This window comes from Tachypleus tridentatus, chromosome 12 (genome assembly GCF_004210375.1).
Source record: "Tachypleus tridentatus isolate NWPU-2018 chromosome 12, ASM421037v1, whole genome shotgun sequence".
Classification (NCBI taxonomy): domain Eukaryota; kingdom Metazoa; phylum Arthropoda; class Merostomata; order Xiphosura; family Limulidae; genus Tachypleus; species Tachypleus tridentatus.
In genome coordinates this window covers 130,036,844-130,049,601 of record NC_134836.1, presented here as the reverse complement: position 1 = coordinate 130,049,601, position 12,758 = coordinate 130,036,844, and the positions used below count along the sequence as shown (strand labels likewise).

General features: G+C 31.7%; 2 protein-coding genes across 5 annotated transcripts in view; one reads left to right on the top strand and one right to left on the bottom strand.

The window, feature by feature from the left end:
• The window catches only part of LOC143234688 (uncharacterized), a 33,023-nt gene extending 28,693 nt beyond the window's left edge, over nt 1–4,330 (bottom strand). Inside the window, exons 1-2 of the mRNA XM_076472246.1 lie at nt 4,159–4,330; nt 1,491–2,205 (exon numbers count right to left, since the gene is read on the bottom strand). Of these exons, the coding sequence (XP_076328361.1) occupies nt 1,491–2,205; nt 4,159–4,203 (760 nt within the window). The 5' untranslated portion in view covers nt 4,204–4,330. The remainder of the gene's footprint in view (nt 1–1,490; nt 2,206–4,158) is intronic.
• A 1,507-nt stretch (nt 4,331–5,837) lies between these two features.
• The window catches only part of LOC143234685 (polypeptide N-acetylgalactosaminyltransferase 13-like), a 47,051-nt gene continuing 40,130 nt past the window's right edge, over nt 5,838–12,758 (top strand). For 2 of the 4 annotated variants that reach the window (XM_076472245.1, XM_076472243.1), the window contains exon 1: nt 6,014–6,237. The gene's annotated coding sequence lies outside the window, so the exon portion shown is untranslated. Of the gene's footprint in view, nt 5,981–6,013; nt 6,238–12,758 lie in introns of those variants that run through there. The other 2 variants (XM_076472242.1, XM_076472244.1) reach the window with 2 other exon arrangements.

Below are 12,758 nucleotides of genomic sequence, written 5' to 3'. Positions count from 1 at the left end.
CATCCATAATTTATCAGTGAAAGGCTAGAGGGAATGCATCTAATTATAACTACCTACCACCAAGTATTTGACTGCTCTTTTACAAACAAATAGTGGGATTGACCATAACATTATTATTATAATTATGGCTAAAAGGACAAGCATGTTTCGTGGTACAGGGATTCGAACCCATGACCCTTAGATTTAGTGTCAAATGTTCTAAACACTTTGCCATGCCAAGCCCTTGCAAATGATAAAGACTTGAGTGTTGCTGGCTGTAAATAGTAGGCCACTACTTTATATAAAGTTTTAGATCATGTAGTGAATTGGGCAAACAAATGACAGATGGATTTTAATTATAATAAATGCAAGATAATGAATGTGGGCTGTCATAATTTGAATTATAAGTATAATTTGGATGGGAATAACCTTAACAGTGTTATAAAAGAGTGGAATTTTGGTGTAATGGTTGATAAGTCTCTAAAGCTATCCCAAAGCAACGTGCAGTTGCTAGGAGCAGGGCAAATAGAATTTTAGGTTGTATCTACAAAATAACTGAATACAAGTCTAAAGAGGTTATAATTTCATTGCATAGGTCATTGGTTAGGCTAGATTTGGAATACTATGTTCAGTCTTGGGCTCTTTACTTCAGAAAAGACATTGAATTTTTGGAAAGGGTCCAGAGAAGGGTTACTAAAATGGCCCCTTGGATGGAGTTGTTATTATATGAGATGAGGCTGAAATGTTTCAAAATGTTTTCTCTCAAAAAATAGAGTTTAGTTGGATCTGATTGAAATATTTAAAGGAAATTGATAGTTTTGATGCATCATTTATTTTCCCATTTCACAGTAAGAACAGGAAGACTATGAGACACAAGTATAGAATTTGGCAGGGTAGGAGCCATCTTCAGCTAAGACAGTTTCATTTTTCTAACAGGGTGGTTGGTCTTTTGAATGAGTTACCTTTGAATATTGTAAAAGCAGTAAATTTAAGTGAGTTTAAGAAAACACTTGTTAAGTATATGAAGGATAAGGGCTGACTTTAAGGTTTGTTTTTTATATTTTAATTTAGTTTAGAGGATGGAACAGTTGAGATGTCCCATGATGTCTTTAAATCAACTCTTATGTACTTTCCAATCATCCATGTACATAAATTAACACTTAGAATAATGTACACCTAACAGATTCATGTGCATGTGAAATGAAGAGCCTACAGCATCAGTAGCTAATTCTGATTGGCTATGGGACACAAGGTTGAATCAATCCTACAAAATGTTCAACTGGAGTTTTAGGAAACTGTATTTGAAGACTCTTAAATAAATATATTTGGATGCAAACTGTCACACCAAAGAGGCCACATTATAAAACAAGTTGGAAAATAACAACGAAATGTGAAAAGGTCAGAATAGATAGTTTAGGACTCCAATCCTTTCAGACTACAATTTTGATAACATTATTGTCCGTAATTCCAATATTAATATTTATATAGTTAAAAATCCAAAAATAACTTACCGTGGCCAATCAGAACAGGACTTGTATTACAATTTTCTGAAAAATATTTAGGAAGGACCTTACTTCCAGAAGCTGGTTTCTTATCAACACTGTTGTTTGTGCTTATGACTGTTGTCTCAGTGATTGTATTATGATGAATTTTACTTATTGTTTTTACAGGTGGTTTACTACTGCAAGTTAAACTTTCCAAGGCAAAACTGTCATTAAAGTCAAGGTCATGACTTAGAAACTCCAGCTCTTCAGGAGAAAGCTGATTTGATGTTGAACTTTCTATTGAAGGTTTCACTGCCAAGGAGCACAAACTTTGTTGTGGAATGTTAGCAAATGTTGTATCAACATTCTCAAATACCGATATTGGATGGTTAAGTCCAGACTTATGTTTCTGATCACAAACTGGAAGAGGTACTGGAGCATTTCTGCTTTCAATTGGAAGCTTAGAATTTATTTGTTTAGAAAGAATTTTATCACAAGTTTTGTTATCCTTTCCATTCTGGATAGTAAATGGTATTTTTTGACCATCCCATTTTGATCCCAGACTTTGTTGGAAAGAAACTTCATTTGTTTCAGTGCCTTTTAAAGTTGATAAAGACACAGAACTATCAGAAGTTAACTGTCCATCATTTGATTCTTTTCTTTCAGTTGAATTGTGAAGTTTCTTTAATAACTCTGGACTTGTTTCCACTGAGGAAACTTTAAAAATATCTTGAAAAAAATCCTAAAAAAAGACAATATATGTATTTAACATTAAAGTAAAAAACCAAAAACAAATCATTTTTTAAACAGTAAGTTAAATGAGTTTAAAATAAATGTAATACACATTCCAAACATTAATTCAAAACAGTAGAAAGATGATATATTCATCATTAACCAATAAATCAAACCATACAATGTAACAAAATTAATACATGTATCAAACATTAAACTACTGTTAAGTATATTTTATGAACATTTCAAAGTTTCCACTCAAAGCTTAATGGTATATAGTTTTATCTAGATATTAAATACATTTATAAATTTTACATTTATCTGATGCTAAAAAATATACAAATTTCAGTCAATAAAAATAAAGTCATTTCTTAAACTATAAAACCAAAAAATATCTAAAGAATAATATAAAACTCAACAACCCTGTGTTTCTTCATATTTAAACATTCTGTTTAACTACAGTATCATCACACATACTTTTAACAAGCAAACCAGTAAGTTTTTATCAAAAAAATAGTCACACATAAATCAATGAGTAAAAATAGTACAGCTACACATTTTAAAAACAGTCATCTGTAGCATGGTTGATTGAGTAAAAATAGTACAGCTACACATTTTAAAAACAGTTATCTGTAGCATGGTTGATTGAGTAAAAATAGTACAGCTACACATTTTAAAAACAGTCATCTGTAGCATGGTTGATCCCCCTAAACATTGGAATTTTTGTTCGCTTTAATTTTGGTGTTTATGCATTTTGTGATTTGTTGTTTTACTGCAAAGCTATGATGAGCTATCTGCTGTGTCCACTGAATAAAATCGAACCCTTGCCTTTAGCACTGTAAATATACAGGATTTACTGATGGCCCATCAGGGGAAGAATTCTGTGGTGACAAATACTTTTTTTGAAATGATTAACATAACCTTTTAACCCCAAACCTAAAGAGTTCTTTTCATTTCCCCAAAGAAAGTGAGCTGCTAGAACTCTAACACATTGAACTAGCAGCTAGCTACAGGTGAACATCACTTCTGTTTTACTACAAGCTCTTATGGGTGAGAGAGATAAAAAATAACTATAATTTTTAGCTAAGCAAACTCAAGCTTTTATACAATTTAGTAATCACTGACAACTTAGCTACTACTAAAATGTATCTGTAGTGTAGATAAGTTTACTGATTTTGTTGTAATCTAAACTGCACATTATTGTGTATGCAATGTCAATAATAATTATAAAAATCTTTATTATAACTTTAACCTGGAATATTTTTTTCAATTTCACGACTACTCACTACACTGAAAATCTCACTTGAAAGTAAATAAGCTCCATTTTACATAATGTCTACAAGTTTTATATCGTGTTACATCCAGACATATGTAACAACGACAGTTATTATTAACACCATTATAGATATATTTTACAACATAAAACATATGGATATATATATATACTACAAATTTATATTACATGACACTGACAGACATATCCAACTTTATAAGAAAAATTTTTAATGTTAGATTAAATAACTTGTTAAACCATTGCTCCTGAAATAAAGATACATGGTCTAATTTCTACTTTTATATTTTAAGACCAGTAAACTAAAGACACGTGTACATCACTTTAAAAAATTTGTGTACAGTTTATTCATTAGTTTTCTTTTACTTTTAGTCTTACTCTTAACATTTTCATATAACTGAAAAAAAGTCAACTCACTCAAATTTATTCATTTAATTACATTCTAAAGCCATTTCAGTATTGGAATTGCCCAACTGAGCAGGAGTTTGGTCTTAGATTCCAAATCAAACCACTAGTTTTATTTTAATTTTGCGAAAAGTGTCTGTTTTCCCTCATAAGTTTTATAGCTGATAATTAATATAACTTAAAATAACTATCAAATGCTATTTTTCAAATAGTGTGCTATTATTACAGCATATAATTTGTACATTAGCTTTGTTTAAACGTATTTACCTCATCTTCTAAATCAAACTCTTTATCAGAATCTACTTTAAACATTTATTTTGTTACAAATACAAACGACACTTTAAATTTTCAACATTTAGAACACAGAGCTGCTTACACTAACTCAATAAATGATAATACGCATGCTTGTCAAAATTCTACTTAAATCTTAGCGCCACAGTATAAAATAACCTCAAATTTATTCGGAACGCTTTCATCTTTTTATATATAATAAATTTATCATAAAATATTTTAATGAAAAAGTTGAAGTGATTTAAAAAATAAAGTAAATATAGTTAATAATCGTTTATCTTAATAAGGCGTCTGAAACAAAAACTGCTGGTTTAATCGCTTAATTAGATACTCGAATACCTGTACTTAATACATATATATAACTTTGGAAAAATATCTTTTCCACAAAATGTATAAATATATATTTATTATAGCAAGTTTTTCTTTATATTTAGGTTCAAATTCTATCACATAACTGGTAATGTTTTTTATGATATATTGTTATCCTTATTTCAACTGTTTTTATCAACATTTTACTGATCAACTGGGGGTTTGGGGCATTTTACTCGCAATCTGCGAGTCGCAGAATCGAATCCTATCCTCTTCCATGCTCGTACTTTCAGACATGAGGAAAGTATAAAGAAGCTGTTAATTTCACTATTCGTTGGTAAAAAATAGCTCAAGAGTTGGCAGTGGGTAGTGTTGAATAGCTGCCTTCCGTATAGTCTACTCTTCCAAACTAGGGACGGCTAATGTAGATTGCCGTGGGCAATCACAAGTAGCTTTTTGTGAAATTTAAAAAAAATAGGAAATCACAAGTCATGATTATATTGTTTTAAGGTCGTTGTTTTGTTAGTAAGTTCTTTTAAAATATATATGCATATAAAATCTAGTCCACATAAAGTTAACAAATCGAAACCTGGCTTCAAATATGTTCGATCTTTCAGAGATGGAGCGCTGTTTTGTGATAACCAATTCAATTGTTCCTCGGTTAAAATGTAGTCTAAAAGTTGATTGTAGATGTTTCTAGCCGGTTACTTTATATATGGTCAGAAGTTCAAAATTAATTCTTGGTATCTTTTCAGAAAACGTATGCTTGTTTAAGAACAAAATTACATTGAGCTCTTTACTGTGTTCACCACAGAGAATAGAGCTTTAGATTTTAGTGTTGTAAGTCCATAAACGTACTACTGACCCATCGGGAAACTTGGCAAAAAATAAGCAGATTAAGAAATAAGTAAAATACTATAATCTGCTAATTTCAAGGACACATACATATTTAGAGAGCAATTATAAAATCATATTGCATTTGTTATTGATAGACAATGCACAACATTTACTTTGAGGAATAAGACGATATTTGTTTTATATTTAATCAGGTGGCATTGTTGTTTTTGGTCAAAACTACATAATGGGCTTTCCGCGCTTTATCCAGTAATGTTAATTGAACCCAAATTTTAGCTTTGTACGTACATAAACTTACTACTAATCCGCCAAAGTATACAAATATGTTGGTTTTGTGTTTATTTTGCCCGTAGAAAAATTTTAACGTTTTAAGTGAAAAACAAAAGCATACAACAAGATTTACTTGTTTGTGACATCAATTATTTTTGACCACATGTGTTTTTCTTCTTTTTCTCTTCTCTATTTTTGTGTTTATTTTTAATATTATTTTGTACGCCCAATAAGTTCAAAATTTTTTCTTTTAAATTGGTGACGGAAATGACGTGACGTTTACTTTTAAAGGTGAGAGGATTGATGACATGGCGACCGAAGAAATTTAACCTTAAGTGTTTCGCTTTTGGTGTTGGACGTGTAGGTGAGGTAGTTAGGTGTTTCAGTAGGTCGATGTAGAATTCAAACTTATAATTTTATTTTAGATATTAAGTAGTTTATATATTTTAAATTGTGTAAAACATAAAATACCTGACAGGTTTTATCTGGATAATTAAAAGTGAAAGTTTCATTTGAAATTTTAACCAAAATTTTAATACTACTACTGGTAATTGTAATAACTGGTAAAGGAGTTTTTAGAGAGTTCTCGTGCGTGCTTATCACCCAAGTCGTCAGTAAGAGGTGTGCAGCATGATATTAGTGTTTGTAGTAATATAAATTATTTATATTTTTTAATGTTTTCTGTAGTTATTTGGTAGTTGATGTTAAATGACGTTTCTATAGCAACAAATAATTATAATATGGTAATATTTAATATAATGTTGATGAAATTATAGAATGTAAAGGAGTGATAATAAATAGTGAAAAACAAAACACAACTTCTAAACATATTACTTTTACTTGAGCTAAGGGTACTATATTTGACCAAAGGTTAAAATTTTACTCGGACTGTTATAGTTTTGGCCTGCTGTTCTTAAAACGTTTGGTTATATGTTTGTTACAACTGAGAGATGCTTGTGTGATGTATGGTGTGGCTATAAGGTACATAATAAAATATCAGATATTTTTTATTTAATAGTGAAATAAATGTTATATATGGGAAAAAATGTTGAGTTCTGCTGGAATATCTAAAACAGTTATAAGAAATAAAAGCATTTATTTTCCATCAGAAAATTACAATTATCCTGGGTTAGGCTAAGTGCTATTATCCCAGAACTAGTACTTGGATGAATAGATTCTAATCAGATTTCAAATTGAGTCCTAATTTGATTTTAAAAGTTGTGTTTTAATGTTGTATATGTTATAGAGGAATCTATGAAATAGAATGGTAATATCTGTTGGTATATTTATAGAATTTATGGTACTGTTGATTGTAATAATGTCTTATAATATCCACCAATGTCCATTTATTATTGCAGTTAACAAAAACTTCTAATCAAAAATAAGCTAATACTGTAGAGTTAAACTAAAAATTAACTTTTACAGTAAATAGAATTGTGTGTAAGAAATGACTAGGCTCTCTAATGTGTCATAAGTTAATATGGCCTCATTCCAATGCAGGGAGGTAATGTGTCATAAATTAATATGGCCTTATTCCAATGCAGGAATTAATGTCATAAGTTAATATGGCCTCGTTCCAATGCAGGGAGATAATGTGTCATTAAGTTAATGTGACCTCGTTCCAATGAAAGGAGGTAATGTGCATTAAATTAATATGGCCTTATTCCAATGCAGGGAGGTAATGTATCATAAGTTAATATGACCTTATTTCAATGCAGGTATATAATGTGTCATAAGTTAATATGGCCTTGTTCCAATGCAGGGAGGTAATGTGTCATGAAGTTAATATGGCCTCATTCCAATGCAGGGAGGTAATGTGTCATTAAGTTAATGTGACCTCGTTCTAATGAAAGGAGGTAATGTGCATTAAATTAATATGGCCTTATTCCAATGTAGGGAGGTAATGTGTCATAAGTTAATGTGGCCTTATTCCAATGAAGGAAGGTAATGTGTCATAAGTTAATATGGCCTTATTCCAATGTAGGGAGGTAATGTGTCATAAGTTAATGTGGCCTCATTCCAATGCAGGGAGGTAATGTGTCATAAGTTAATATGGCCTCGTTCCAATTCAGGGAGGTAATGTGTCATTAAGTTAATGTGACCTTGTTCCAATGAAAGGAGGTAATGTGCATTAAATTAATATGGCCTTATTCCAATGTAGGGAGGTAATGTGTTATAAGTTAATATGACCTTGTTCCAATGCAGGGAGGTAATGTGTCATAAGTTAATATGGCCTCGTTCCAATGCAGGGAGGTAATGTGCATTAAATTAATATGGCCTTATTCCAATGCAGGTATATAATGTGTCATAAGTTAATATGGCCTGGTTTCAATGTAGGGGGGTAATGTATCATAAATTAATATGGCCTCGTTCCAATGAAAGGAGGTAATGTGCATTAAATTAATATGGCCTTATTCCAATGCAGGAAGGTAATGTGTCATAAATTAATATGGCTTTATTCCAATGCAGGTATATAATGTGTCATAAGTTAATATGGCCTCGTTCCAATGCAGGGAGGTAATGTGTCATGAAGTTAATATGGCCTGGTTCCAATGTAGGGAGGTAATGTGTCACAAATTAATATGGCCTTATTCCAATGAGTATTCATAAAATAGTCCTGATCACTGTAAAAATGATTAATAATAGTATTCAAAATTATTTTAAGTGGCTTTAATAATAAAATCTAACTTTTATTAAAGAGAAATGAATCATTATTAATATAATATATAGTTGTGTGTTCTTATGCTCTTTTAATGATTCTTAGGTTCGTTTGATTTTAGTAGGAAATTGACAGTTGGGTAGTTTTCATGAATTTACAGTTAATGATACTTTGAAATCAGGATTTTGAATATCAACAGCATAAGTACTTTGGAAATATTCATTCAGCCAGTTATTTTTATATATTATTAGCTTTAGTAGCTTTGTTATAAAGTTTTAAATGCACTCATCAGAGAAACATAACTGATCATGAAATAAGTTGTTTCATACGCCATCTTGAATTATGAAAAGTATAGGTTCTCATTTAAATACAAGTGTGCCATATATATATATATATATATATATATATATCAGAACATAACTAATGTCTATCAAACAACATACCATGTTCATATGACTAAACCAGTTATTTATGTAAATGAAAAAGTTTGTTCGCTGTTGAATTGGTTCACTGGGAAAGTTTTCATTAGTTATAATATTTTTGAAAAGAAAAATTTAAGATATAATCAGGTTAGGTGGGCCTACTAGTTAAGGGAGGATCTGGGTAAATAGGCCTGCTTGTCAGAAGAAGGTAATGTTGATAGTCATGGAAGGATCAGGATAATTGAGCATGTTAGTTGGATTTCTAAAGTTCAAACTAGTCAGGGAGGTCATTGGAAAGTTGGGATTTTATTATCTATTTTCAGAATAATTTCAAAGTTTTTTCTTGCTTTATAAAGTTTAAAGATTTTTAATAGGGCTTCTTTTGTTGTTGTTGAGGTAATGCTCCTTTTAGTGTTGTATATTTTAACATGTAGAAGGTTTTTAATAAACATCAGGGCATTGGATGCTTATGAAGCTGATAAAAGAAGAAAAAATGCTTGCAAAATCATTGGCTTACTGGTAGAAAGTGGAAATACGTTGTTTTGGGATGAATTATTATGATTGGTTCATGTGTTTGTTTTGTATGTAAGCATAAAAATAATTGTCACTGTTCAGTAGAATATTCCATTAATGTTTTATATTTAATTAGTTTCATGTAGTAGAAGTTGTACCTAATCATTTTTTTTTATTTTGAATTTACTTGTAAAAGAGAAACTAGTGTAATGAAAGGCAACTATTGTATACACCTAATCTACAAACCATGTCACAAAGGTCAAATTATGTGGAATAGTCAGGATAATATTGTGTGTGATCCTGAGATAAAAGATGTGAACTTTATTTCTTTAATATTTCACTTATTTATCAAGGTTTAGCCAAGCATGCTTGCATGTGTTTATATATATATAATGTTTATGCTTTAACATAATACCACAGTTAATGTTATTTTCAGAGTGACTTAAGCTGTATTAGAAACACTTTGAAAACAAAGAAAGAATGAAATGCTTTAATATATAAATAAGAATTGTAGCACAAGTTGTGATACTTGTTGGTCAGGAGGAACCTGTACTTGTCATGTATTAATATGTAAATAAGAATTGTGGCACAAGTTGTGATACTTGTTGGTCAGGAGGAACCTGTACTTGTCACGTATTAATATGTAAATAAGAATTGTTGCACAAGTTGTGATGCCTGTTGGTCAGGAGGAACCTGTACTTGTCACGTATTAATATGTAAATAAGAATTGTAGCACAAGTTGTGATGCCTGTTGGTCAGGAGGAACCTGTACTTGTCACGTATTAATATGTAAATAAGAATTGTAGCTCAAGTTGTGATACTTGTTGGTCAGGAGGAACCTGTACTTGTCATGTATTAATATGTAAATAAGAATTGTAGCACAAGTTGTGATACTTGTTGGTCAGGAGGAACCTGTACTTGTCACGTATTAATATGTAAATAAGAATTGTAGCTCAAGTTGTGATACTTGTTCGTCAGGAGGAACCTGTACTTGTCACGTATTAATATGTAAATAAGAATTGTAGCACAAGTTGTCATACATGTTGGTCAGGAGGAACCTGTACTTGTCACGTATTAATATATAAATAAGAATTGTAGCACAAGTTGTCATACATGTTGGTCAGGAGGAACCTGTACTTGTCATGTATTAATATGTAAATAAGAATTGTAGCACAAGTTGTGATACTTGTTGGTCAGGAGGAACCTGTACTTGTCATGTATTAATATGTAAATAAGAATTGTAGCACAAGTTGTGATACTTGTTGGTCAGGAGGAACCTGTACTTGTCACGTATTAATATGTAAATAAGAATTGTAGCACAAGTTGTGATGCCTGTTGGTCAGGAGGAACCTGTACTTGTCACGTATTAATATGTAAATAAGAATTGTAGCACAAGTTGTGATGCCTGTTGGTCAGGAGGAACCTGTACTTGTCACGATTAATATGTAAATAAGAATTGTTGCACAAGTTGTGATGCCTGTTGGTCAGGAGGAACCTGTACTTGTCACGTATTAATATGTAAATAAGAATTGTAGCACAAGTTGTGATGCCTGTTGGTCAGGAGGAACCTGTACTTGTCACGTATTAATATGTAAATAAGAATTGTAGCACAAGTTGTGATGCCTGTTGGTCAGGAGGAACCTGTACTTGTCACGTATTAATATGTAAATAAGAATTGTTGCACAAGTTGTGATGCCTGTTGGTCAGGAGGAACCTGTACTTGTCACGTATTAATATGTAAATAAGAATTGTAGCACAAGTTGTGATGCCTGTTGGTCAGGAGGAACCTGTACTTGTCACGTATTAATATGTAAATAAGAATTGTAGCTCAAGTTGTGATACTTGTTGGTCAGGAGGAACCTGTACTTGTCATGTATTAATATGTAAATAAGAATTGTAGCACAAGTTGTGATACTTGTTGGTCAGGAGGAACCTGTACTTGTCACGTATTAATATGTAAATAAGAATTGTAGCTCAAGTTGTGATACTTGTTCGTCAGGAGGAACCTGTACTTGTCACGTATTAATATGTAAATAAGAATTGTAGCACAAGTTGTCATACATGTTGGTCAGGAGGAACCTGTACTTGTCACGTATTAATATATAAATAAGAATTGTAGCACAAGTTGTCATACATGTTGGTCAGGAGGAACCTGTACTTGTCACGTATTAATATGTAAATAAGAATTGTAGCACAAGTTGTGATACTTGTTCGTCAGGAGGAACCTGAACTTGTCATGTATTAATATGTAAATAAGAATTGAAGCACAAGCTGTGATACTTGTTGGTCAGGAGGAACCTGTACTTGTCACGTATTAATATGTAAATAAGAATTGTAGCACAAGTTGTGATGCCTGTTGGTCAGGAGGAACCTGTACTTGTCACGTATTAATATGTAAATAAGAATTGTAGCACAAGTTGTGATACTTGTTCGTCAGGAGGAACCTGTACTTGTCATGTATTAATATGTAAATAAGAATTGTAGCACAAGTTGTGATACTTGTTCGTCAGGAGGAACCTGTACTTGTCATGTATTAATATGTAAATAAGAATTGTAGCACAAGTTGTGATACTTGTTGGTCAGGAGGAACCTGTACTTGTCACGTATTAATATGTAAATAAGAATTGTAGCACAAGTTGTGATACTTGTTCGTCAGGAGGAACCTGTACTTGTCATGTATTAATATGTAAATAAGAATTGAAGCACAAGTTGTGATACTTGTTGGTCAGGAGGAACCTGTACTTGTCATGTATTAATATATAAATAAGAATTGTAGCACAAGTTGTGATACTTGTTGGTCAGGAGGAACCTGTACTTGTCATGTATTAATATGTAAATAAAAATTGAAGCACAAGTTGTGATACTTGTTGGTCAGGAGGAACCTGTACTTGTCACGCATTAATATGTAAATAAGAATTGTGGCACAAGTTGTGATACTTGTTGGTCAGGAGGAACCTGTACTTGTCACGCTTTAATATGTAAATAAGAATTGTAGCACAAATTGTGATACTTGTTGGTCAGGAGGAACCTGTACTTGTCACGCATTAATATGTAAATAAGAATTGTGGCACAAGTTGTGATACTTGTTGGTCAGGAGGAACCTGTACTTGTCACGCATTAATATGTAAATAAGAATTGTAGCACAAGTTGTGATACTTGTTGGTCAGGAGGAACTCTTACTTGTCATGTATTAATATGTAAGTAAGAATTGTGGCACAAGTTGTGATACTTGTTGGTCAGGAGGAACTCTTACTTGTCATGTATTAATATGTAAGTAAGAATTGTGGCACAAGTTGTGATACTTGTTGGTCATGAGGAACTCTTACTTGTCACGCATTAATATGTAAATAAGAATTGTGGCACAAGTTGTGATACTTGTTGGTCAGGAGGAACTCTTACTTTTATGTATTAATATAGGTAGTATTATTAAATTTTGGTATGTACCTTCACCACTGAAGGTGGGCAGAGGATATATGTTTTTACCCTGTGTATTTGTTTGTTAGCTAGATTTCTCAAAAATGGTTAAATTGACTTGGACAAAAGTTGTT